General features: G+C 40.8%; 1 protein-coding gene across 2 annotated transcripts in view; it reads left to right on the forward strand.

The window, feature by feature from the left end:
- LOC138363047 (transmembrane protein 104-like) overlaps positions 1 to 26,234 on the forward strand; it is a 66,109-nt gene extending 39,875 nt beyond the window's left edge. For both annotated transcript variants that reach the window (XM_069321879.1, XM_069321878.1), the window contains exons 7-12: positions 1,048 to 1,147; positions 6,546 to 6,639; positions 10,703 to 10,887; positions 12,659 to 12,817; positions 15,702 to 15,941; positions 18,672 to 26,234. In XM_069321879.1, the coding sequence (XP_069177980.1) occupies positions 1,048 to 1,147; positions 6,546 to 6,639; positions 10,703 to 10,887; positions 12,659 to 12,817; positions 15,702 to 15,941; positions 18,672 to 18,860 (967 nt within the window). In that variant the 3' untranslated portion in view covers positions 18,861 to 26,234. The remainder of the gene's footprint in view (positions 1 to 1,047; positions 1,148 to 6,545; positions 6,640 to 10,702; positions 10,888 to 12,658; positions 12,818 to 15,701; positions 15,942 to 18,671) is intronic.
- The last annotated feature ends 910 nt before the right edge of the window (positions 26,235 to 27,144 follow it).

Below are 27,144 nucleotides of genomic sequence, written 5' to 3' on the forward strand. Positions count from 1 at the left end.
GCACCTTGGCTTCTGTGTTCGGGGACGCGCTTTAGGTTGACCCGTTTTCTCTTGTTCCCTGTTCCAGGGCTTAGGTCTCTCAGGTCGTTTGCAGGGTTATTAAGTCTAGCCAGACTGCGGTCTACCCTCGTGCCTAGTATGTTCATGATGTTCGTAAGTTTGCAGCTTTGGCTGCTGTGTTTGGCAGTATGTCTTGGGTGTATGGTTTGTATGGTTTTGGAGATAGAACAGGGTCCTGGGTGCCCGATATCTTGTTAATGTGCAGGGCCCTCAGCGGTCTTGTGTCGCCTTGGGTCAGCGGTTGCAGCCAGTTGTCGTGTCTTCATTATAAGTGGTGCGGTGCAGCCGCCTCACAGGCATGTCCCTCTTTTTCTGCTCTTTAGGTAGTTAGCTCCAGGGAGCTGACAGGTCTTCCCCACAGAAAACCAGCTTTGAATGTAATGAAATGCCATTTTCTGGGTAGAGCCCAGGACACTCCCTGGCACCCTTCCTTTCCCCTGTTAGCGGGCTTTGTTGCTGTTTTCAGCCTCCAAAATGACAGTCCGGGTGTCGGCTCTGTGGGATGAAACCCTCTCTTCCCCACCTGGGAGGAGGGGGGGTCTGCACGAATGAGTGGCACGCAGTGTGATGTCGCATTGCTTGTTAGCTTGTTTTTCTTTTGGGGGAGTTTCTAACCTCTGTTCGGTTTCAGATTGCAATTTTTCTACCAGGAGGGGTCTGTTTTGAAGCACCTGCCTTCCTGGGTGCTCAACCCTGGTCGATGGCAGACATGAATACTTTCATACATAAGTTTCATAGGTCATTGCTCCCTGCATCTCTAAGGGGACCATGTTCTGGCTAGTGGTCCTCGGTAGGCATGACAACTTCATATGACTGAAGCCCCGTACTAATATTAGATAAAATCAGTCCAATAGCTCCAGGAAGCCTCCGAGGTTCTACCCAAAAATGGCATTTCATTACATTCATCGCTGGCTTTTTGGCAACGTAGATATAAAAAACTAAATTATTCTCTATTAATATTTATCTTTTACAATTAATTTTTTCCAGTAACTATGTACCTGAGAATTGCACAATGGAACTCATGGATGCAGATCCATGTTTCAGGGACTCGGATCTAACAAGATTAGATTTATACAGAATATGTACAGTAAGTTGTTTTTGTTTTTATAATAATAGTTCATATGCTGTACAGTTTAGACACACCTGTACAAGGAGTTATAAAGCTGGGAGTTTTTAAGTAATGTAAAAATTAGGATAATTTTTCTGCTTGGTGATCAGTGAATGGCTTATGCTAATTTGCATGCCAATGCAAGTTGTTAATACAAACAATATAATTACAATAGTGTAAGAGCTGACTATTTCAGACAATGGTAACCACAATCTTTTGTAATCCAGCCAAAATCAAGTCTTGAGTTCTTGATTTCTTAATTTAAAAAAAAATCTGAATTACTGGGCTTTTTGGTTGGATTACTGAATGACATGTGATGACTTTTGTTTATAATGAATTACACAAATTACATAAAACAATAAACTTAATAAACTTCTAATACTTTAATAAACTCCTAATACTTTAAAACTCCTAAAGTATTAGTTTTTCTGTGGGGAGCCCCCTTCGGCTCCCTGGAGCTATAGGACTGATATACACTATATTAGTCTGAGGCTTCAGTCAGTGGAATCCTGTCTATCAGGGACCAGAGCCGGAACCTGGCCCCCTCAGAGAGGCACAGGGAGCAATGGCTTAAGGAGACCCCCCCTTGTATTTCCGGGTATTCCTTGTCTGCCATTGTCCGGGGCTAGGCACCCAGAAAGGTAGGCATCTCAAAACAAACCCCACATGTTAGAAATTATAAGAACCCAAGACCGAACAGAGAAATAGAACTCCCCAAAAAAATAAAGGAAACCAGCAAACGTGAAATTGGCATTCACCGCCACCGTACAGCCTGTCTGCGTACCCCCCGGGAGGGGGAGGGGGAAGCCCCAGACCCACACACCGACCCCTCACACCTTAGTTCATTGACTGAAGCCCATCTGGGGCGGATGTCAACTCTGGCCTCAGAATTTGCTGCATTTTGTGCCCTTGTGGTTCCTGCTGTTTATGGCGCGTTGGCCAGGAGTAATATACTATAACATATGAGGGCTGCATGTGCTTAGGGCTGCCTTCCCTAAGTGCCCTGTGAGTATTACCCGTGGGTTCTAAGGTTACCTTCCCTGGTGCTCTCGGGCTTCATCTCTGTAGTTTCCTGCTGCTCGGCAGTTGCCCCCGCTCTTGGGGCCAACTGGGGTTTAGTGGCCTTTGTTTGGCCATGGGTAGTAGGAAGTGGTGTGTAAGTGGTGGTGAAGTGGCGGCTGTGTTCCCTGTTCCTCCTGTTGTGGTTGGGCTTTTGTGGGGTTTTTCTTTTCTTTTTTGTTTTTGCTTGGAGGAGGTCTGTCGGGTTTGACTATTAGTCCTCCTAAAGGTATTTTGGTGGCCTCCTCTAGGGCCCCCATGCTTGTTCACTTTTCAGGGGGTCCAGTTATAGCCCTATTCCTGGGGGGTCTTCCCAGAGGGGTCGTGCTGGGGCTCAAGGTTCCTCTCGTCATGGTAGGCTGGCGGTGCCAGTTTCGGGGTCGGCGCCGCCTTTGATCCCTTCTTCGTCTGGTCCGTGTGGTGTCGCTCTGTGCATCTGTCGGGTTCACGTAAGGGACGTCGGCCCTTTCACGGTTCACCCTGTTGATGGGGCGATGTGGAGGGGAGGCTCGCACTGTTTGCTCACGCCTAGTCTCACGACTTGTGGGCTTTTAGGGTGGTTTCCGATGGCCTGCGGTGGTGTTGGGTGGCCCTCCTCCTTCAAGGGGTTCTTGGCTGGTAGGGCAGGCCTCTTTTTTTTTCTGCGCTTTGTCGGGTCATCTTGAAGTGGGTATGTTTGAGTGTGGTCTAAACGACGACGTCCCTCAGGTGGACTTCCCAGTCCCGAAATGGGACTGTGCGGACCTGCGGTTCATTCTGGACTTGTCCTGTCTGAACCCCTGGGTCTCTAGTCCCTTCTTTCGGGTGACTACTCTGTCCCAGGTCTGGTTTCTTTCAAAGCCATGAGGCACTTGGATGGTGTCCCTGGACCTCCAAATTGCATATTGGCATGTCCCAATTCATCCGGAGTTCAGGGACTGGCTCGGTTTTTTGTGGGGCATCTCGGTTACCGCTTTTGTTGCCTTCCATTCTGCTGAACCTGGCACCTCGCATGTTCACACACGCGAAGGTGCCAGGTTCACAGTTTGTGTAGGAGCCTGAACTTTGCCATGATGGTCTACCCGTCGGGTCGGGTTTGGCTTCGCCGGCTATTTTGGTTTCTTTGAGGGCCGTCGCTGTTGCCTCTTTCGCAATCTCTGGGTTCGGCCTCCGAGAGCCTTGCGTCAGTTGCTGCGTCGTCGGATTCCTCTTCGGGTTTTTTGGGGTTCAGTGTCTTGGCGTCTACCCGAGCCCTCGCTCGATGTGTTCACAGATGTGTCGTCTCTTGGCTGGGGCTTTGTGACTAGTGCTCACTATGGCCAGGGGCAGTGGGGGTCTGTCCTTCTGTCGAGCCCACAGCATGGTGTGGGATTTCGTGGCGGTGTGAATATTGCTCTGGAGGGGTTCAGGTCGCTTGTGGATCGACGATCAGGCTCCATTCAGACTGCTCCCCGGTGGTTCATTGTCTGAGCCGAGGGGGTTCTCTGCGGTCCTTGGTTCTTTGGGGCTGATCACTTCGGATGACTCGTCCGCTGAGTTCTTGGGGTTTGGCTTTCCTGGCTGTTCATGTTCGGGGGTGTCCAACGTCCTAGCGGACGGCCTGTTTCGGTTCATTCCCTGTCCGCGGAATGGACGATCGACGCTGACTCATTCAGTTGGCTCTGCCGGACGTACGGGCTCCCGGAGATGGACCTCTTCGCGTCAGTGTGGTCGAGGTGTTTCCCGTTGTATGTGGCGCCCTTCCCCGATTGCGAGGCAGTCCGGGTCGACGCCTTCAGGCCGGACTGGTTGAGGTGGGGTTACCTGTTACTTTTTCCTCCAGTTCCGCTGTTGTTCTAGGTCCTAGCTCGCTTGGAGACTTACCAGGGAAGAGTAGTCCTTCTGGCCCCTTGGTGGATGGCCCAGCCTTGGTTTCAGGTGCTGCTTGCCTGGTGTCCGAACCCGAAGAGTTTCCCGTGGCTCCGCCTCTTTCAGCAGATCGGTCCGGTCAGTTACGAAACTGGTTCGATATTCTCCTTGAGTCTTCGCGTCTGGTCTTTCTGACTCGGGTCTATCACCATTTGTATGGTGATCAGGTGGCTTCTTTGATGGTGTCCCACCTGCGTGCTTTGTCTCGGCGACAATATGTAGTGTCCTGATGGTTCTTCTGGTTCTTTCTGACCCTCCATCGTGTGCCTTCTCTTTTGCTTAGGGTTGTCTTGTCCTTTCTTTCGTGGTTGTTTCAGGACCGTCATGTTATGCTTAATACCGTCGCCTCATATCATACAGTGCTGACGAAGCCACTGCAGCTGGCGTTCGGCTTTGATGTTACTTCGTAGTCGTTCCGTAAGCTGTCTTGGGCATTGTTTCACCTCCGGCCTGCTCATGCGCTGCTTGAGCCGACCTGGTCTTTGGATCGGTTGCTCTCCTTCTCTCTTCCCGTTGGTTTGTGGTGGCCCCTTCGGTTCAGGATTGTATGTCTAAGGCTCTCTTCCTGTTGGCATTGGCCTCTAATGGTCGGGTCGGGAAGCTTCATGCTCTCCTTCGGCGCAGGGGTTTCTGCTCCTTCGGTCCTAGTGGTAGGTTTGTTTGGTTGCAGCCGTCTCCTTCTTTTCTGGCAAAGAATGAGGCTGCTGCTTTCCAGAGGGGCCCCCGTGGGTAGTTGATGCTTGGTTGGTGAGGCCGGGGGTGTATCATGTGTTGTGTGTAGTTGTGGCTTTACGTCGTTATTTGCGCACCATTGCCTCGGTGGCCGGGAATGGGCTTTGGATTGATCCGGTTCCCTTTTTCCCTGTTCCAGGGTTCGGGTCTTCCAGGTCATCTGCAGGATTATTCAGTCCAACCAGCTGCGGTTTGTCCCCACACCCACAACTTTCCTAAGTTTGCTGTGCTTGCTGCCATTTTTGGTATTATGTCTTGGGCTGACATTCGGGCACGGGGCTTTTGGAGGTCGAACAGGGTCCTGGCCGCTCGCTACCTAGTCAATGTCTCTGAGCCTAGTAGGGCCTGTGTTGCATTGGGTCGGCGGTTGCAGCCAGTTGTCTCGACTTCGCGTTGAGATTTGAGGAACGACCGCCACCTGGGTAAGTCCTTTTTGTTTCTCTTTGGGTAAGTAGCTCCGGGGAGCCAAAGGTGCTTCCCCCAGAAAACCAGTGTTGAATGCAATGAAACGCAATTTTCTGGGTGAAACCCGGAGGCTCCCCGGCTTCCCTCCTTCCTTCCGGGTGGGGGTTCCTTTTCACGTATTTTGACATCCAGCCTAAGAACTGGCAGGCTTGGGTAGCCGGCGGGGGATATTTGGGGTTTCCCGTTCCCCCTTCCGGGGAGGGGGAGGGTTGCACAGACAGCTGCGTTGGCCTCATCGTTGGTAATGAGATATCATGCTTGTTTGCTCGTTTTTCTTAAAGGAGAGTTCCGTCCACTCGTTCAGCGTTTTAGTAGCAATTCTTCACCAGAATGGGAGGGGGTGTGTGTTTTGGGGCACCTATCTTTCTGGGTGCCCAACCCAGTCAATGACAGACATAGAGTACTTCTAAACCATATATCAGGTGTTTATTGGCCATTGTTCTTTGCGCCTCTCTGAGGGGGGCCCAGGTTCTGGCTCATGGTCCTCGGTAGGCCTAGAACATTATCTTACCATTACCTCGTTGATACCTGGTTGATGGGGTTCTGAGAGTTCTTCTACTCCCCAAGCCCGGCCCGGGACCAGACTTGACTTGTGAGAGTTTGGTCCATCAGGCTGTTGCTTGGAGCAGCTCGCAGGCCCACCACAGCCCGGTTGGTCCGGCACGCCTTGAAGGAAACAATCTAGTTTTCTCTTGAAGATGTCCATGGTTGTTCCTGTAATATTTCTGATGCTTGCTGGTAGGACGTTGAACAACCGTGGACCTCTGATACATTGACTGATGCCCAAAGCTAATGCTTCCGAATCAGCCAGATAGCTCCTGGGAGCCTCCGGGTCTCGCTCAGAAAATGGCGTTTCATTACATTCAATGCTGGTTTTTTATACCAATGATATAAATATGGTTATAATACATTTACATTGTGTAATAGAGTTAACTACCAAGACCCATAAAAGAAGGAAGAAGGGCAGTAGAAGTTATACTTAGAGAGGTAGACCTGTAACAGTAGTAGAGGTGATCACAGCAACTGTCACTGCGGGTTATGATACAGCAGGCTGCTGAGAAGCTTGTGTAAAAGATGAATGACAGGAGTACCAATACAGAACAAGTAGGACAGTGGGATCTAAGATTTGAGCATGACATAAATATCTTTGCATTATAACTTGCACATTCTGTATGTATAATGTTTGCTAGGTATGCTTTGGTTAAGAATTGTAAATTCACTTTTCTACTTTCAGGCTGCTTTCATTGGTGTGATGGGCCCTTTTGTATTCTTCAATCTTACTAAAACAAAATATATGCAGATGATTACTACATTAACTAGATGGCTTGGTGAGTGTTAATAATGGTTACATTGCATGTTTCTCGAGAGTCCACTTAGCTTTAATATTTCTAAACATAATACAACTGAAATTTAGAATGTTTAGTTCATCCTCCTTTCAAAAGTTACTCTAACTTGCAATTGTATTTACATTTAATTATTGTTATTGTTGCAGTCATCATTATCTTTGTCCTCATGTTTTTATCATTTCTTACTTTCTTGGAATAGGGTGAAATTTTGTTAAGAGTATTGTAGGAAAAGAGGGTTAAAAGTGTTTAGTACGATGATTGTCCCATCATAATACCTCCCACACTTATAACATCAGTAGAACCTTATCTTGAGGTTATCTTGAGATGATTTCGGGGCTTTAGTGTCCCCGCGGCCCGGTCCTCGACCAGGCCTCCACCCCCAGGAGGCAGCCCGTGACAGCTGACTAACTCCCAGGTACCTATTTACTGCTAGGTAACAGGGGCATTCAGGGTGAAAGAAACTTTGCCCATTTGTTTCTGCCTCGTGCGGGAATCGAACCCGCGCCACAGAATTACGAGTCCTGCGCGCTATCCACCAGGCTACGAGGCCACCCCAATACCTTGGCCAGTATCATCATGTATCTCCATTACACTGTCATTCCTATCCTTCTGACACCACACATACTCCTTAGTGTGTCCATCTTTGTTTTGTTACTTCTGGTTTGCTAGTGCTACTCTTGCAATGGTGTTTAACATATGTATATTGGGAAGTATTGAGCACTGTTTTATGTGGTGTTTTAGCGGCATCTCCTCCTTTCTTGTTCTTCCTGACCAAGGCTTTCATTGTACTTCTTCTCCTTCCCCAACTTATTCTATTTTCACCTTCAGTTGCTCAAAACTGTGTTGTCAATCAAATAAACATTTTTAAACGTATCACAAAATTTCAGTACTTTGTCATTCACCCTGATTTTTAACATATGACTTTCTTCTATTCAATTCATTATATTGAAAGTATTTTGCTAATGTTTATTGATTACATACTAGGTACTTATCTTACTTCATTCCTGCCTCCCTCCATCCTGACCTCCCTCCATCCTGACCTCCCTCCATCCTGACCTCCCTCCATCCTGACCTCCCTCCATCCTGACCTCCCTCCATCCTGACCTCCCTCCATCCTGACCTCCCTCCATCCTCGCCTCCCTCCATCCTCGCCTCCCTCCATCCTCGCCTCCCTCCATCCTCGCCTCCCTCCATCCTCGCCTCCCTCCATCCTCGCCTCCCTCCATCCTCGCCTCCCTCCATCCTCGCCTCCCTCCATCCTCGCCTCCCTCCATCCTCGCCTCCCATACTACAATGTGATACTGTACTGAATCCCACTAAGTTGCTTTTAACTGTCTTATGTAATGATTTGTCTTACTCCTTGTATAAATTTTACCTTGACATAAATTTTAAATTTAACTGCTATATCTTGGAAAATATATACACTACTGTACTGTAGTTTTACAATATGACGAGAGAAACAAATTTGCATGTTTGTCTGTGTCATTTCTTGGAAGCTCTGGGTCCTGGGATTCTGTTCTGGGCTACCTCGATGACTGGGTGTTGTGGGTTTCATCAGTACAGTAATGTCTACTAGCAAAGGCTACCATGTACTCATCTAGCTCACCTAGTTGTGCTTGTGGGGGTTAAGCTTCTGCTCTTTGGTCCTGCCTCTCAACTGGTGTATAGATTCCTGAGCCTATTGGTCTTCATCATATCTACATTTGAAACTGTTTATGGAGACGTCCTCCACCTCATCTCTGCCTAATGCATTCCATCTGTTAACTACTCTGACAATGAAAAAATTTCCTTCTAACATCCCTGTGGCTAATTTTTTCTAAGTTTCCACCTGTGTCCCCTTGCTCGTGTACCACCCACATGTTGTGAGTGATGGACTGTGACGGCTCTCTAGTCAGCCTGTTCAAGACCCAGTTTTTCTCCTTGCAGAGCTTTCAAAAGTTTGGGGTAATAAGAGATCCCAAGTTGTTGTTTTCTTCTCTTTGAGAGACTACCTTGGCTTGACTTGCCTGTCATGTAAGTCTGGTTGGTGGAAGCAGGCTGATATTATCTTTGAGTCTTCAGTACCTTCTGGACCATCTCAACTTTGTGTGCATCATCTACACACGTTGGTAATGTGAGGACGAAGGCTAATGGTTTCTTCAGTCAGAAGCCCTTTGCTGCTTCTGGAATTGTTTAATACAGTACTCTTATGGTGCACTACCACAGTCAAGAAAACGAGGAGTCAGTCCTGTTTCTCCTGTTCTGGCAGTAGATTCGTGCTCTGGTGTCTCTTTCGATTATTTATTTCCCTGTCCTCTGAGCAGTTCACATTTAAGATGTGTCAAACGATTTTGCAGACAATCTCTCAAATTTTGTCTGATTGGGACAGACTGGGAGATGTACAAGGCTTTATTTCACAGGATTTGTACAATGTTTAAATGTACCCAGATGAATCTGTTTGTCTCCACAGGGAACCACAAGCTTTCTGTATATGGTATGTGGCTGTGTTCTTAGACCAAGAAGCATTTGCTTTGTATGGCCTGCATTTGGACTGAATCTGATGGGATGTGATTTACTTGTTTCAACCAATCCTGATGATGCTCCTATCCTGTTGGATTGGAGTTTTGTGATAAATGTTGACTTGCTAGGTCTTGTGTGGCCATTTCAACCTCAGTTCCATCCACAGATTATGTCTATTTCTGCATAAGGACTTTGTATCTGTCAATCTTTGCATTTAATAATTAATAATAACTCATAGTATTGGGGGACAGGCAGCCAGTGTTCATACATGTTAGGCATATATCGAGGCCCCCCCCATTTTCCCCACCCTCCCAAGATGCAACCCCACAACAAGCTAACTAACTCCTAAGTACCTACTTACTGCTAGGTGAAAAGAGGCATTAGGGCGATAGGAAATGTGCCCATCCATTTCTGTCCCGCCCGGGATTCGAACCCAGAATTCTCGATTGCAAGTCAAGAACGACCCTGACTGTGCTACCGGGACCCCTTTAGATTTGAAGTTCTTGGAGCAGCTTTACCATGACCTATATGGGAAGCAGGTGGCAGATCCAGATGTATCATCTTCAGGCTTCCTTGTGCTGCCTGTATGTTGTAGCAAAATGTTTGTTGCAGCACTTCCTGGTATTCTGTGCAATTGTTGGTGTCTGTGGTGGTCCTTATGTCCTGGCTATTTGTTAAGTGAAGCCATATGATTACCAGTAATACTGTTGGTTCCTACCAGTCGTGCTTTTCAGATCCATTGTTGCTTAGTTTGACATCAGTTTGTCTTCTCTGTTCTTTTTGCTTGGGTTGAGCCTTTTTCAGAATTTCATACTTGTTTGTTTCATACTCTGTTATAGCTATTGTGGTCTCTGGATGTGGTTCTGGACTTTATCTTTTTTCCTAATTTTGGGTGTTACCTTTCTTAGAGGATTTATACTTCAGGTTATTTCTGGGAGGGCTCCCCTCAGTGGCTCCAAGCCTCACGCACCTCACCAGGCCCCTGTGAGTAACGAGCACCCACTGGACCAGAAGCAAAATCTAGTTCATTCAATAAAGGCACAGTAGTTTGGGGACACTAAATCAATCCAAGCTAAGAGGAAAAGCACCAGAATGATACAGCACCCCAAAGTAAGCAACTGCATGAAGAAAAAATTGGCAACCCTGATAGGTATGTACACAGTCATTAGCATGTTGCAACCATTAGTTACACATCCCACCACAAGATGGCAGCCTTGGCAACCCACTCCACCATCCTTCTCTTCCTTCTCCTTCCCCTCCACCACCCCCACTTCCACCTTTCCCTTCATCACCCTCCATTACCATTTTTTATTTTCCCACTTTCACCAGATGAAGAGTCATTCACTGGCAAGAGGATAGTTAAAAAGAGTCACATCCCAGTTATTTCCTTCTTCATTGTAAGGGATGCAGAGCTGTTGAACCGTTGGGTGACAGGCAGTAGAAGTCGGCACACTATGCCAAAGCTTACTTTTGAAAACTAATATTACCAACCACTCTAAATGCATTCACAGTATAATATTCTAATTATATATCCTTTATTTTCCAGCAATGGGAATTATGATTGCATGGGCCATTGTGTTATTAGCTGAGGAAAAAGGTGATGGACATCCTCCACCAGCTGATGTCACCAAATTGCCACAGTTATTTGGAGTGTGTGTGTACAGTTTTATGTGTCATCATTCTTTACCTGCACTAATTACTCCTGTGAATGAAAAAAGATCAATCATAAAGGTAATTTTCTATATTAATCTGAAAATTATAAGCCATTTCTGCAATAGGCAAAACATTATCTGAATTATTAGAAGGTTCCTAATACTGTGCCTACTGTTTATTCAGCATAAAAAAATAATTACATTACAGTATATGCTTCTTTCATATCAGTGTAAAGAATGTGTGGAAATATTGTTGATAAGATAGAGTACAGGGGAACCATGCTTGGACACAACTTGATTTGCCAGGAGTCCACATGAAGCAAATGGTTTCATTTTGGAAATACTGTAATAATGTTATTGGTTGTAGTGAAAAATATCGGAGGACCTCCAGTGGGGTGAGAGACTGTATTTGCTGGACTGGAATATTGAGGGAAGGGGGGGGGGTAAAAAACTTAAAGCATTTTTATTAAGTTACTTTTCCAAGTGATTTTGTTATCAAAATGTTCATGAAAGTGTATTCTATCATTTGCAATAATAAAACATTATAATTTTTCATAATATTGCAAAAAGTAGCAAAGTTTCAATACAGTGGAGATTCTTTGTTGCATTAAGGGCCTAGAAAATAATGGAAGTGATGTCATAGATGTAACTGAATAAGTTTGGGTGAAAGTTGGAGAAAGACATGGTTTCATCATGGTTGTTTATTTCCTTCATGGTGAGAGATCATGGAGTTCAATAGAGGAAAAGATCAAAAAGATAAATAATGATGCTGATGATGATGCAGATGCATAATGAATTTGATTATTAACTCAGTGACAGAGCTGCAGGAAATCCTAAGATAATTTAATCAAATATGTGAGAAGAGGCTGGAATACAAAATGTTGACTATCTTTGGTAATGGGTTTAGGAATTATCTTTGTATATGGGAATTGTAGTTGTTGAAGCAGCTCATGTGTGGAGACACTGTAAACCATCAATGTGAAGTATTGTACTAGAACACATACACCAGTCTCCTCTGTTATCTTTACTTCAATTTAACCTTCCTTAAGCTGCTCGAAGGTCTCGTGCTTTTATTTTGTGATAGAATTACATGCTTTCCTTTTGGAGTCATTTTTTTTTATCTTTACATCTGATCTCCTAAGATCTTGGATTTAATTCTTCCCTTATGCAAAGTGAAAGCTAGAGTGGAGAGCACTCTGAAGATTACTAAAGATGCAGATTTGATAATTGTAAGCTTTACATGGTTGCAGTTTCTCACTTATTAACATTGCTTATAATAACTGTGAACAGAGGAGAGTTCCATTCCTTGTCTTGTAAACTTCTGAATGGATAGTGGCAGCTCTACCTCTATTTATCTATCTACTATTTTCCTCTATCTACTCTAAAACTTTGTCTACTCTTTATACTCATTTTCCTCTACCCCTTCTGTCTTTCTAAGGCCTGTCATCTCATCTTCTATCACTTCTCTACACTTTTCCTTTTACAGACCTCCCTCCTCCACTCTCCCTCCTTCTATGTTGTTCATGTGTCTCTCTCTCTTTCTCTCTCTCTCTTTCCATTCACCAATTCGTTACAAGTCCCCAACATTATATGCTGTGTTTAAATGAGTAAATAGAAAGTCATTTTTCTGAACACATGTTTGTTATGAGGTCCTTAGTAGTATATATCCTTAAACAGTGCAGTTATCAAGTCATCAGACTCTTAAGAGCGACATATTCATGCCACTTTATTACTAAAGCTATTAGTACTGTGTTGAAGTTTTTGAAACTTGTCAGTGTATGGAAAGTTGTTTAATATTTCTCTTAAAAAGTTCCCACGTCTTAATTCTGATGCTGACATTAATCTTACAGTTACTTGGTGCTGACTACCTGCTCATCTTGATGTTTTACTATCTCCTGGCCTTCACGGGGGTGTTTGCCTTTGTTCGCCTCAATGACCTCTACACACTCAACTTCCAGCCAGATAGATGCAAGACTAGTGATACCTCTCTCATAGTGTATGCACTCCAGGTAATGTTCCTCTCTCAGAGTGTATGCACTCCAGGTAATGTTCCTCTCTCATAGTGTATGCACTCCAGGTAATGTTCCTCTCTCATAGTGTATGCACTCCAGGTAATGTTCCTCTCTCTTAGTGTATGCACTCCAGGTAATGTTCCTCTCTCATAGTGTATGCACTCCAGGTAATGTTCCTCTCTCAGAGTGTATGCACTCCAGGTAATGTTCCTCTCTCATAGTGTATGCACTCCAGGTAATGTTCCTCTCAGTGTATGCACTCCAGGCAATGTTCCTCTCTCAGAGTGTATGCACTCCAGGCAATGTTCCTCTCTCAGAGTGTATGCACTCCAGGTAATGTTCCTCTCAGTGTATGCACTCCAGGTAATGTTCCTCTCTCATAGTGTATGCACTCCAGGTAATGTTCCTCTCTCATAGTGTATGCACTCCAGGTAATACACCTCTTCCAGTTTGTAGTCTACATTAAATTTCTTCATTCTACTGTACTGGTGTCATGTACATCATCAGTTAAAGAACAGTAACAATGTTTTTCAAGCCATCAACACACATACTGGTGTTGAACATGTGATATATGTGACTGGCTGTTCAGGCACATTAGCATATATATACCCCACACATAAATGCAAGTAAAATGTGTCTCAATATACCTGAAGACCATTATCGGTCTAGTGGCATCAACAAGGGCAGGAAGTGTGCAGTTTGTCAAACATTCCCCATCTGTGATCCTTGTCAAAAGAAATGGGAATGGGGTGATGAATTGTATTTACATAATTAAAAGTAATTGTATTGAATGTCAAATTAAGAGTGTGTTTATTTTGTAATTTTATTTCTTTTATTTTCAGGTCAATGTATGATCTGTTAATTGTAGGATAACACTCTGGGAAAACAGATACTAAAGTTCATTATGGGTAATAAAAGCTGTCATAAAACAGATACAGTACACACAATTGACCCTATATCTAGTTCACTCTTTTTAAATGAAATAAAAATGCCATCGACTCATGCAAAATGCACCATGTTAGTTGCATATCAATATCCAATCTTGTAAGGGCACGAGCTTCTTCTCGTCCTTATTATCTGAATTATAACAAGGTCCTTATTGACTTCACTCATCCTTACTTAATAAATGAAGAGAGGGGTGACTATAATGACAGCCAGGGACAGTAAGACTCAGTGTTATACCCGGTGGCTCCAGGTCATACCTTATACAGAGGTTATACTCCATACAACAAGCTAGAGACCTCAATCTTGGGGGAAAGGTTTTGGCAATTAATAACTCAGGGTTCATTCAGTGATTTATTGTTATAGTCTTAAACTTAAAGGCACAAGATATATATCAAGAATGTGGTTGTAATTTGTACACACAATTGAAACAAGACAGATATTACTAGGTCCCAAAACTTTGACTTTCCTAACAATCAAATATATATATCCCCCCACACTCCACTTGGTCACCACATACACTGGTACACTGGAAAAGTGTACGCTCCAGTTCTATTGCACAGTTATCTTTCCTATCCATTGTGGACTTTGGCACTGTCGCTAACAACTTCTAACACAACACATGGCCCAGGCCAACTAGTAAGACCAAAATGGTTCACACCACAGGATGGACAAATCACACAAACATTTACCAGCCGTCACTGTGGACATGTAAATGAAAATCCTAATCCTACTCTTTTATAAAATAGCACCACAAGTACCATAAAGGTCTTGCACTAGTTACCACGTGGGCGAGCATCAGACTTGACCTAACTAACAAGTGAGGGATGAACCTCCAACCGCCACTGCCGCTTGGAGAAGTGAACGAGCATATCCTCTGTTTATACTCGCCCCTCTGTCCCTGGGGGTTCAATGTTTTTGAGGTTCCCTATCTATTTCTTTTCCATTTACTTCATTTAAAGCTGGTTTTCCATACTTAACACTTGTATTTTTAAACATGCTTTTCCAATCACAGAATGTACTTGGAATGGTTTCTTTTAACAATATTTAGTAATTGTTTACATCTTTTTTAGAGAATGTTGTTCTCTTACTATGATTATAGACTAACTCTGCACATGTGCTGCTGAGTGCACTAGTAGGAAATTTGAAAGGTAGTTTTCCCTGCAAAGTCCCTTCCTTACACTCTGAATATTGTGTGATTCCCTAGGAATGACCCACTGAATATTCAGAAACTTGGTGCCAATCTCCAACATCCTAACATGCTAGTCTCTGGTTATCCAGTTGCTAAGTACCTGGGACTAGAATGTGCCTAGCTGACTGCCTGCTTGGCTGGCAACTTTGCTCTCTGGCTGTCTGGCAGGTTGGCTACTTGGCTGTCTGACTAGTTAGTTACTTGGCTAAATGGCTGGCTGGCTATTTGTCTGAATGGCTGACTGCTTGGCTAACTGGTTGACTACTTGGCTGGCTAGCTATCTGGCTGGCTGCAATGTGATGGTTACTAAAGACCTTTTAAAAGTGCACACCACAGGGCGAACATGATCTAATTATCATCACCTGTGAATGTGCTTCATTGGAATGTGTCTACTCCCAACAAATATTGCCATCCCCACATCCATACAGGCTACACAACTGCCAAAATCACTTAAAAAACCCACAAATACTGTACTCCTGACACTTGCACTGATGATTGTTTCTCGATATTAAACTGTCACCAGAGAACCATATAAAGATTATTGTCTGAGGTGCCTATGCTATCCTTTCTAACTTTGAAATTGCTTTTGAATACATGGAGAGTGAAATATTAATGTATTTTACAGTGTTTCACACAGTATGTAATAATACTGCCAATGGATCTTTATTAGATAGATGATTATGACAACACTAATGAACTTTATAATGTTTCACCCTATATTAACACATGGATCTTTTCCATTTCTAGGTGTTTCTTCTGATGTTCCCAGTCTTCACATTAAGCACAAATTTCCCCATCATTGCAATTACACTGCGTAATAATTTAAAGGGACTTTGTCTACGCGAAAGTCGTCGGTACTCCTTCTTTACCACACGCTGCCTTTTCCCTCTTCTAGCCATAATTCCTCCAACACTAGTGGGTCTCGTTACAACTGATGTGGAGATCTTAGTTGGCATTACTGGTGCCTATGCAGGATCATTTATACAGGTGAGTAAAGAATTTTAATTATTTTGTTTATGTATTAACTACACAAGCTAGTTGTACTGCATCATGTTACTTGAGTGGAGTAATTGCGACAGAACATCATCCAGCTCACTGAGAATTCTTGTTCTCCAAGCTTTCTGATCTTGTCCTGGTGGCTCCCTATATTTCCCTATTTTATATAATATTTATATATTTGTGTTGTAAATGAGTGGCATAAGGGTGGGAACACCACCCTTATGCAGGCTTGAAAGCTGGGAGGCTTATGAAGCAAGAACAGGGGACATTTGGACAGGAAGATTTGTAAACCTCATTCTGGAGACATTTATGTATCGACACGTCAAGCAGGCCACAAGAATGTGGGAAGGGGATGTTCAGTCAATGCTGTTAATATTCACCAGGAAAGAAGAAGAGATATTTGACATCCAGTACCTTTCTCCCTTTGGAAAGCTTGATCATATCCTGTTGGAAATTTAATATGTTTGGCGATATGATCTTGAAGAGAATGGGGACATTGAAACAGTTGATAAACTCTATTTCAAGAGAGGACACTATAAGGAACTTGGAAAATTCATGAATAAATTTAATTGAACAGACTTGTTGCTAGGCAAGGAAGTAATGAGATGTATGTCAAATTTTTGTGAAATATATGATGAAGGCACACAAACATTCATATCAAAATAGAGATGCAGAACCAGAAAACAGGATTGGTTCAACACAAATTGTGAGAGGGCCAGTGAGGAAAAAACAAGAAAATGGGTTCAATATAGGAAGAAGTCTAACTCAAACATACCAGCACTACAAGCAATCAAGAAACAAATACACAGCAGTGAGGAGAGAGGCAGAAATGAACTTTGAGAAAGGGATAGCAGACAAATGTAAAACAGATCCAGGCCTTTTCTATAAATTTATTAGAAGCAAACTACATGTAAAGGATAAAATCCAGAGATTGAGAATGGGGAACAGGATTACTGGGAATGTAGAAATGTGTGGAATACTAAATGAACAGTTCTAAATGTGTGTTGTACAAAATGAGGATTTCAGAGAGCTGGACCCAATGCCAATTCCAGAATACATCATAGAATACATAGTTGTATCTCAAGACGAAGTGGAAAAATTACTCTGGGGGAGGGAGAAATAAAGCAGTTCCCTGCAAACACACAACGTAACGGTCCCTATGATTCCCTTGTTACAACTTGTAGTAAAGTTGTTACATATCGTTATAACGTTTTTGTGACTTGTTAGAACATTGTTACAGCTTGCTATATTGGTTGTTACAATTGTTAGAAGGTGTTAAACCTTGTGGGAACATTGTAGCAACGTCGTAGTTTCGTCATGGGTTTGGCGGATTGGACCTAATGGAGGTTCACCTTAGGTGCTGCGAGAATGTGCAACTGAGCTGAGATTTCCACTCCAAATCATATTCTAGACATCCTTGTGCACAGGAATCTTAGCAGACAAGGAAAAAGGCAAGCATAGTTTCAATCTATAAAAATGGTAGCTGAGAAGAACCTCTAATTTATAGACCCATACCATTAACAAGTGTGGTAGGCAAAACACTAGAAATATTTTTTAAAACCAAATGGGTAGAACACCTGGGGAGTAGTGACGTAATAACGAACAGACAGTATGGTTTTCGAACAGGAAGATCCTGTGTAACAAATCTGCTTAGCGTATTTGCTGGCGTAAAAGATGCCCTCGCATAGGTCGCACCCCTATTTTACAAGAATATTTTACAAAAACTATTTTAGTATGGTTTCATCAAACATTTATTGAAAGATGTTTTAAAGTGGATTTTGTACTCCAACTCTTACCTATAAGATCAGCTGTATACTGTATATTTTGAGCAAGAGAATGCTATACAGGATATGAAACTTGTGTTACTGGATGTGATGTTTTGTGTTGCCGAATCAGGCCACCAGGGCGGCACACCCGGCAGTGGTGCATTATCACAGGGCTCTGGTGTTGTTGTCATTCACTCATTGCAAATGGCTCATACGTGAATTAAAGTTTAACTTTTCTTTCAAATTTCTAGGAGCATTTTTCATTTAGATAATGAAAAAATGTTTCTTAAAGGTAACACAGTCTTTAAATAATGAATGATTGTAGAATGATAAATAAATGAATGATTGTAGAATAATAAATAAATGAACGATAGATTGAATGATTAAATAATGTAGGCGTGTAGGATTCACTAGAAAGCTGGTTCAGGTCACCTCATTGCACTAAATAATTTTCAGTGTATATTAATATACAAAAAGTGCCTTTCTTAGCAGACGGCCTCTCTGTTGACCATGGTACTTTCATTTGGTATTTGCAAATTCTTTCTATCAGGAATACTTTGACAGGTTTCAGTGAGGTGGATTGTTTTGTGACTAAGCTGCTGCCACCTGGTAGTGGAATGGATAGGCAGTCAAATGAGCCAACCAGTTGTTAAAAGTATTTCATGATCCCAGAGATACCAAAGAAGACTTGTAAAGGCATTGAATGAGATTTTAAGCCTTTTATCGCTGAATTTAGTTAGTTGATCTCTAGGGCTCTCAAGTAGTGTACCATTATGACTCTTCAGAAATGTTTGGAAAGTTTACTGTGATGCTTGTGTGCTGAAGTGTCATTCTGGCTGACGGCACGATTCGTTGTCCAGCATAACAGCAGGAACTTACCGTAGGAGTAGCCGAGAAAATCTGCCCAAAATAACACTTTTCATGTATATTTAAAGCCAATATCTTCTTGCAGTATGTCGTACCAGCCACTCTAGTTTACTATGCCCGTAAGATGACTCTACGGCACATTGGTATGGGAGTGAAGAACCCTTTTTCTGCACCACTCCAGCACTCTGCTTGGATCGTCATCATCTGTGTGTGGGCTGCGTTATGCCAAGTTTTTGTCACAATTTACCTGGTAGAGCAATATAAAGGAAAATAGCTGGTATAGTATTTTTTTGTAATGAAAGAAGAACCACAAAAATTTAGATTTGTATGACAGTATTATATTTTTGGCATGTGCATTAATCAGATTCATTAATAATTTTAAAGTAAGGATATTAAATATTTGATAGAATCTCCGTACTATATATATCCAATAGATTGTACAATATATATATCCAATAATTTGTATCTCTAAATTATGCCATGATTATTTAATCATGCCATCTGATATACTTTAAATGCTCATCAATTCTACCAAGGATACGTGATATTAATGGGATTCCAAAACTAATTTTTTTCTTCCAAATACAAGAGAACTGAAGCCTAGCTATGCTTTGGCAGTGCAAGATATTATTTAAATTAATGTAATTTATTTTCTAATAATGTTTCTTCCTTGATAACCTTTATGATATGTGATATAAAAATTTGGATTCGTAGTCCTGAGGTTCTGGGTTCAATCCCCGGTGGAGGCGGAAACAAATGGGCAGAGTTTCTTTCACTCTGATGCCCCTGTTATCTAGTAGTAAATAGGTACCTGGGAGTTAGACAGCTGCTACAAGCTGCTTCCTGGGGGTGTATAACAAAAAGGAGGCCTGGTCAAGGACTGGGCCATGGGGATGCCCCAAAACTATCTGAAGATAACCTCAAGTTAAGACAGAAACAAAGGTGCTGACTAAAATGTTCAAAAGTTTTATTTTGCAATCGGAGTGGAAGACGGTTAAAACAAGTTAAGCGAGGAAGTTGTGGAGGCCAAAACTGTCAGTAGATTCACTGCCTTATATGTCAAAGAGTGCTGGGAAGACAGGACACCACGAGCATAGCTCTCATCCTGTAACTACACTTAGGTAATTACTTAGGCAATTACACTCACACACACCCACTGTAATTAGAAGTCTTCTAGAAGAAGCTGGATAATTTTCTGCAAGATGTGCTGGACCGACTGGGCTGTAGTGGATATGTGGGCCTGTGGGCCGCTCCAAGCAACAGTCTGTTGGACCAAGCTCTCACAAGGCAGGAGTAGGAGTAGGGAGAAGGGGAGTAGAAGAAATCCCAAAACCCCATCCAGGTACAACACTTTCTTAGGCAAGGAAGTAAATGAGAGGTATGTCGAGTTTTGTGAAAATATATTATAAAGGCACAAACAAATTTATACCAAAACAGAGATGCAGAACTAGAAAACAGGACTGGTTCAGTAGAAATTGCAAGAGGGCCAGAGACCAAAAGACACAAAATATAATAAATATAGGAAGAGGTCAAATCTTCGAACATACCAGTAATACAAAGAAGGTATAAACAACTACACGGCAGTGAGGAGAGAGGCAGAGAGCATTCTCGATAAAGGAATAGTGGACAAATGTAAAACAGAACCAGAACTATTAAATAAATTCATTAAAAGCAAAGTGCAGGTAAAGGCTAAAATTCAGAGGTTAAAAATGGGACATGAAAAGGAAATGTGTGAAACATTAAATGAACAGTTCCAAAATGTGTTTGTGAAAAATGAAATTGTCAGAGCACCAGACACAACATAGAGGCATCAAGAGACAAAGTGGGAAAACTTGCTGAAGGAGCTAAGTTAGGAACAAAGCAGTTGGCCTAGATGAAGTTTTACCTTGGGTTCTGAGAGATTGTGCACCCGAGCTCAGCATTCCACTTCAACTGACTTTTCAGTCATCGTTGTGTACAGGAATCCAGGCAGATATATGGAAGAAGGTTAACATAGTTCCAATCTATAAAAGTGACAGCAGGAAAGACCCTCTTAATTGTAGACCAGTATCATTGACAAGTGTAGTAGTTCAAATATTGGAAAAAATAATTAAAAGCAAATGGGTAGAATACCTGGGGAAAAAAGATATTCTGTAGTAACAGACAGAGTAAGGTTTTCGATTTAAAGGATCTTGTGTAACGAATTTACTTAGCTTCTATGGAAAGCCACAGCAATTGTACAGGAAAGAGAAGGTGGAGTTAACTGCATTTATCTGGACCTAAAAAAAAAAAAAGCTTTCAACAAAGTTCCACATGAGAGGTTGTTCTGGAAACTGGAACATATTAGAGGAGCGACAGGGAGGCTTCCAACACGGATGAAAAATTATTACCGACAGAAAAATGAGGGCATTAATCAGAGAGAATGTATCGGACTGGAGAAATATCACGAACAGAATACCACAGGGTTCAGTTCTTGCACCAGTAATATTCATTGTCTACATAAATAACCTACCAGAAGGATTGCAGAATTATATGAATATGGTCACTGATGCTGCTAAGATACTAAGGAAGATAAACAATTGTCTTGCCCTTCAAGAAGACCTGGACAAAGTAAATGTATGGATCACCACTTGGCAAATTGAATTTAATGTGGATAAATATCATATGAGTAATGGTAATGTCTTCTCACAGACATAATAACATAAAACCCACACTTGTGTATTTGTGAAATTTACGTAAAGAATTCACACCAAGTCTTTTACACTCTCGTGAGTGCTTTGTCAAGGTCTGAGAGTGTGTGGTTGGGATGAGACTTACATCTCAGTGTCTAATGAGGCTGCTACCCTGGGCCGATTTTCTTATCCTTCTTGACCTCCTGACCATGTCACCTCTATTCCTGACTGCCAGTGTACCTGCAGTAATGTCTTCTATGGAATTGTGGTCATGTGTCCTTTCTGTAATCCTGCTATTCTGAGAACTGGAGTTGTTATTAAGAGAAGTGTTCATCTTGATGGCATTCCTTGTAACCCTCTCCCTACCCCAAGGAATGTGGCTAATGGGACTGCTTTCATTCATCTATTTATTGCGATCTAATTTTAATTCACTCAGAATAATTTTCCTAGTAAAGCTATCTTCCGAAGTGAAGCTTTTGTTGTCAGCGAAAGTATTCAGAGTATTTATTAGAACCCCCTAATAAATACTCATGATCACATAAAGAACATTGTGTGAGGAGCCTATGCTACGCTTTCCAGTTTCATAATTGCTTCTAAATACATGGAAGGTGAAATACTAAAGAAATTGTTTACAGCCTTTGTGAGACCAAAGTTGGAATATGCAGCAGTTGTATGGTGCCCGTATCCCAAGAAGCAAATGAATAAACTGGAAAAATACAAAGGCATGCTATAAAATAGCTTCTGAACTGAAAAACAATAGTTATGAAGATAGGCTAGAGGTGTTAAATATGCCAAAACTAAAAGATAGAAGAAAAAGAGGTGATATGATCACATTTACAAAATAATAACAGAAATTGACCAAATTAACAAAGAGGAATTCCTGAAACCAGCAACTTCACGAACAAGAAGACACAGATTCAGGCTAAGGAAACAAAGGTGCCAAAAACATTAGAAAGTTTACTTTTGCAAACAGAGTAGTAGACGGTTGGAACAAGTTAAGTGAGAAGGTGGTGGAGGCCAAAACCGGCAATAGTTTCAAAGCGTTATACGACAAAGAGTACTGGGAAGACGGGACACCATGAGCGTAGCTCTTATCCTGTAACTACACTTAGGTACTGTAATTACATTTAGGTATTTACACACACTGACACACACACGCACACACATATATATATCCAGTATATACATGACAGAGCAGAGAAAGATATATATATATATATATATATATATATATATATATATATATATATATATATATATATAATAAAAATAATATAATATAATATAATATGAGTGTCAGACCGCGAAGGAAGAATTGAAACAGGAATTTCCTAAAGTACTTTTGTATCTAATAATACATCTTCAGACCCTTCTGATGATGTATTATTAAATACGAAAGTACTTAACACTTTCGCGCTTTGGGCCAGCGAGCATTTCTCCTACCCTAGTGGTTTTGGATGTTCCGCGGGAGCTCGCGGGAGTGTGTGGTAATACTGAAAAGTGTAGATCCTTTTCAACTTTGTCACCTTAATTCTCGTCCTAGGTTTTTCAATTTTGTATCAATGTGTTTGCAATAGAATGTTCTACAGAACTCATAGCAAATAAACTCAAAAAGCCCGGCTTACCACCCGCAGCAAACATAAAGTTACCCCGGAAACGCACTAGAGCGATAACATGTGTTCTCTGCTTTCACTTTGGTCACCTCAATTTTCGTCCTAGGTCTTTCATTTTGATATCATTGTGTTCGCAATAAAATTCCCAACAGGAGTACATGTGCATATATTGTCAAAACCCGTAGCGCGCTCTACCCGCCGATGTGATGAAAGCAGGTGATGAGAGCAGGGAGGAGCGCCGGGCCATCCATTAGAGAGAGCGGTAATACTGAGAAGTGTATGTTCTTTTCAACTTTGTCACCTTAATTCTCATCCTAGGTTTCCCAATTTGATATCAATGTATTCGCAATAGAATTCTCTACACGATTAAATGCATGTGAAGTCCCAAAGCCCGGCCTACCACCCGCACAAAGCAGACAAAGTGAGAGAGCGTTACCCGGGAGCAATGAGCAATGAAATGTGTGCACTTTTTTCACTTTGGTCACCTCAATTCTCGTCTTAGGTCTTTCATTTTTGTATCATTGTGTTTGCAATAGAATTCCCTACAGGTGTATATGTAAATATAAATTCCAAAATCCCGATGTACCACCCACAGCAAACAGAGAAAAGTGGTGATGCATTAACCCAGTGAGCACTAATAGAGAGCAATAACATGTGTTTACTCTTTTCAACTTTATTACCTCAATTCTCGTCCTAGGTCTTTCATTTTGGTATCAATGTCTTCGCAATGAAAATCCCTACAAGTGTTTATGCATATAATGTCCAAAACCGCGGTTTTCACAAAACCAAATGTTTTTAATTGTTGACGCCATCCTTAGTCATCAGTGGGTATTGAACTAGTAAACTTTTGACTCCATGCTTAGTCATCGGTGGGTGAAAATGTTAAGGAAATTCCTGTTTCAATACTCCCTTCGTGGTCTGGCACTGTCAAATTTTTCATCACATGTTAATTTTCGTGATTTACACATACACACACACACATATACACACACATATACACATACGTACATACATATGCAATAGACAATCACGAAACACTGATCATTTGTATGCAGAAAATCCACAAAGAAATGGGAAAGGAAGATGAACGTTTTGACTGTTTAAAGCCGTTGTCGACACCAGACTGATGTTGAGAACGGCTTTAAACAGCCGAATGTTCATCTTCCTTTCCCATTTCTTTGTGGATTTTCCACATATATATACATATATATATATGTAATATATAATATATATATATATATATATAATATATAATATATAATATATATGTATATATATCAAAGAGAGAGAGATAAATGAGAGTTTTTCACTAATTTATACTTTTAACATTAGGAGTTGTCTCCTAAATTTGGACTACTTATGCATTAGTGTATACTCAGTGGTGCATTTATAATTAGGTTATAGAACATTTAACACATGTTACAATTTATTTTGTTATAAATTTAATGTGTGATTTTGCTAATTTTATTAGGCAGTATAAAATATTGGTGAAGCAGGCATTGTAGCTGTGCATTTATTTACTATTGTCCCAGATATGTGTGTGCTCATAAACTATGCTTGATAGGCAAGAAAGAACTACTGTAGTTGGTTTGTATGGTCTCTGGGTACTAGTCATGAAGTATATCATGACTAGTGCGTGACTGCTATATATTCAAAAGTATAACATATTTAATGTTTTATATTATATCCAAATTGAAATTTGTAAAGGAAATCAGTAAGAATAACCTGGGTGAAAATTAGACACTTAACCCACAGATCTGAGATTAAAAGAATTAACAATGTTTTTAGTCCATTCTGGACCATTATCAAAATTGTGTAAAAAAAAAAAATAAATAAATAAATAAAATAAAATAAAAAGTTGTGGAGAAAGTCACTTTATAGAATAAGAGAGTAAGATAATAGGCAAGATGGTTGAAAAATATGAGTAAGATGAGATGTATAGGAATAGGTTTGAAGTGTAGAAAACAGATGACATATGGGATTAGGTAAAGTAAGGAATAGGGGTTGAAGTATGGGAATATCTCGCTATCTTGCCTTATAAATTGATTTTCTCTTTCAATTTTTTTTTTATTACACAACTTGATAATGGACCAGGATGGACCTAAACATTGCTAATTCTTTTATTTTCAGATTTGTGTGTTGTTTGTCTGTAATTTATGAAGTTTCATAGCAATTTCAGATGGCAATTTTGTATTAAAAGAAATTATTTTGATATCAATTACCTTAAGCCACTTGAAGGTTTTCTAGAAGATGTGAATTTATTTTTAACTCAGGAATTTTTTCTATGTCATCTTTAATAAGAAGCTCTTGGATTGTAAGTTAATTAAATACTTATCAAATATGATAAATACTTGTAAATACTGGGTACTTATCAAATACCCGTACTATTTATGCGTCGATTCATTTTCTGAACGAGTTTCTCCTTAGATTCTCGGTTATTGTGGTTGTAAAAAAATATTCTGTGGGACCCCTATTATTTGTATTCTTTGATTTTCTGGAGAGGTGATTCAGATTCCTCACCCCCCCATCCCCCCTTTTACAGAATAATATCCACTAAGTGGAGGGCCATCTTCGTTGTCCGAGAAGTCTCGATATGAATCAGTGGTGGCAGACACTTATTTATACCAAATAACACGACGATTTAATTAGTTTGTTACATATATAGTGGTGCATTCCTTTTTAAACACCGTTTCAGTTATTTTTGGCACATATTTATAACAAATATGTGACACATATTTATAACAAATATGTGACACATATTTATAACAAATATGTGTCTTGTCTAGAATTTTAGTTTTCCAAGCACTGGTGCCAATTAATTTTTATAATCAGGGTTGCACTCTACATGTAAATTGATTTCTCCATTTTTTTTTTTTTTTTTTTTTTTTTTTTTTTTTTTTTTTTTGCAGATTTTTTGTTTTCTGTTTATGAAATAACTTTGTGATTAGTTAATTTAAAAGTTGAGATAATATGTACAACTACAGTTGGTGATCAAGGAAAACACTCTTCACTTTTAACCTTATTTACTGAAGTTTAACATGTCTATGGTTAAACAGGAGAGAAGATCTGGTGTCATTCTTCACCCCATATTGTAAATATTGTATAATATGTACAGTATTGATGCCAATGTTATCATTAGTACTTAAGATTTTTTTTTTTAAATACAATATACTGTACTGTAGTGGTATTCTAAGGTGGCAGAGAAAGGTAGCCAGACTTCTTGGTGGCATAGTAACGTTTTAGCCATAATGTATGTACTCGGCTGTAAAAAAGGTGGAGTTATTAGTATTTAAACATTTCCAGTTTAGCCAAACCATGGCAAAATACACAGGGATTAAATTGTATTACAATAACCTGATAATAAAATAGTTCTTCATTTTAAAAGTTATTATCTGTAAAACATTACATGTATTATATTGTATTTTAAGTCTTTAAAGAGTGGCATGAAGTCACAACCTTTCTGTGATTCTTGCAAATAGCGGTGAGACATCTACATATGAAAGCAAATATATTAATATCTGATGTGTTGTTCTTACCATTACGACAACTGTCTGTACTGTACAGTAGTTCGTGCCTCTTCTCTCTGCTATGTGTATTCTTTCTCCATTATCTGTTTCCATTTTAATCAACTTGATAATGGTTCAGGATGGACCAAAACATCATTGTCTCTTCAATTTCTAGTGTGTGGTTTGGTCAACATATTTCAGCCACGTCATTGGAACTTTTAATCTGCATGTTTCCATTTACCTCATTTTTAGATTAGTTTATGATTTTTTTTTTATAAATCCTATGCACCTAAAAAATTCTCATTTCTTTTTATTTCCATTTCATTCAATGGAAAAAATTCCATTTCTTTTTCTCTTATTAACAATTTCTTTCTCTCATCTTTATGTGGTCTATACAATTTCTGATTCATTAATTTTCATTATCATTTACCTGTTTTCTATTTTCATGGGGGTGGTTAGGCATGTTAGTTAAACCTGGCTGCAGATATTTATATCTAATTTACCACCTTGTTGTATAGACTGGTTTCTTTCTTCTTTGCTTTCTTCACTGAATCCAGCAAAACCAAGCTCTGTTTTGTATTTCCTCTTGCCGGCGGCCATCTTGAATGTTGTTTTCTGCACTGGAAACACTAGGGGTAACTTTTTCTCATCCACTATTTCACTTCCCTTGGCACATTCCTGTTATCTCACCTATTTTTCAAAAGCACTATACCTTTATGTTCTCTGGGACACCACTCACTATCATCATCCTGTACTACAATACTTAGGATTATTGAAATATGCTGGAG

The sequence above is a fragment of the Procambarus clarkii genome, chromosome 10 (genome assembly GCF_040958095.1).
Source record: "Procambarus clarkii isolate CNS0578487 chromosome 10, FALCON_Pclarkii_2.0, whole genome shotgun sequence".
In the NCBI taxonomy this organism is placed as follows: Eukaryota; Metazoa; Arthropoda; class Malacostraca; order Decapoda; family Cambaridae; genus Procambarus; species Procambarus clarkii.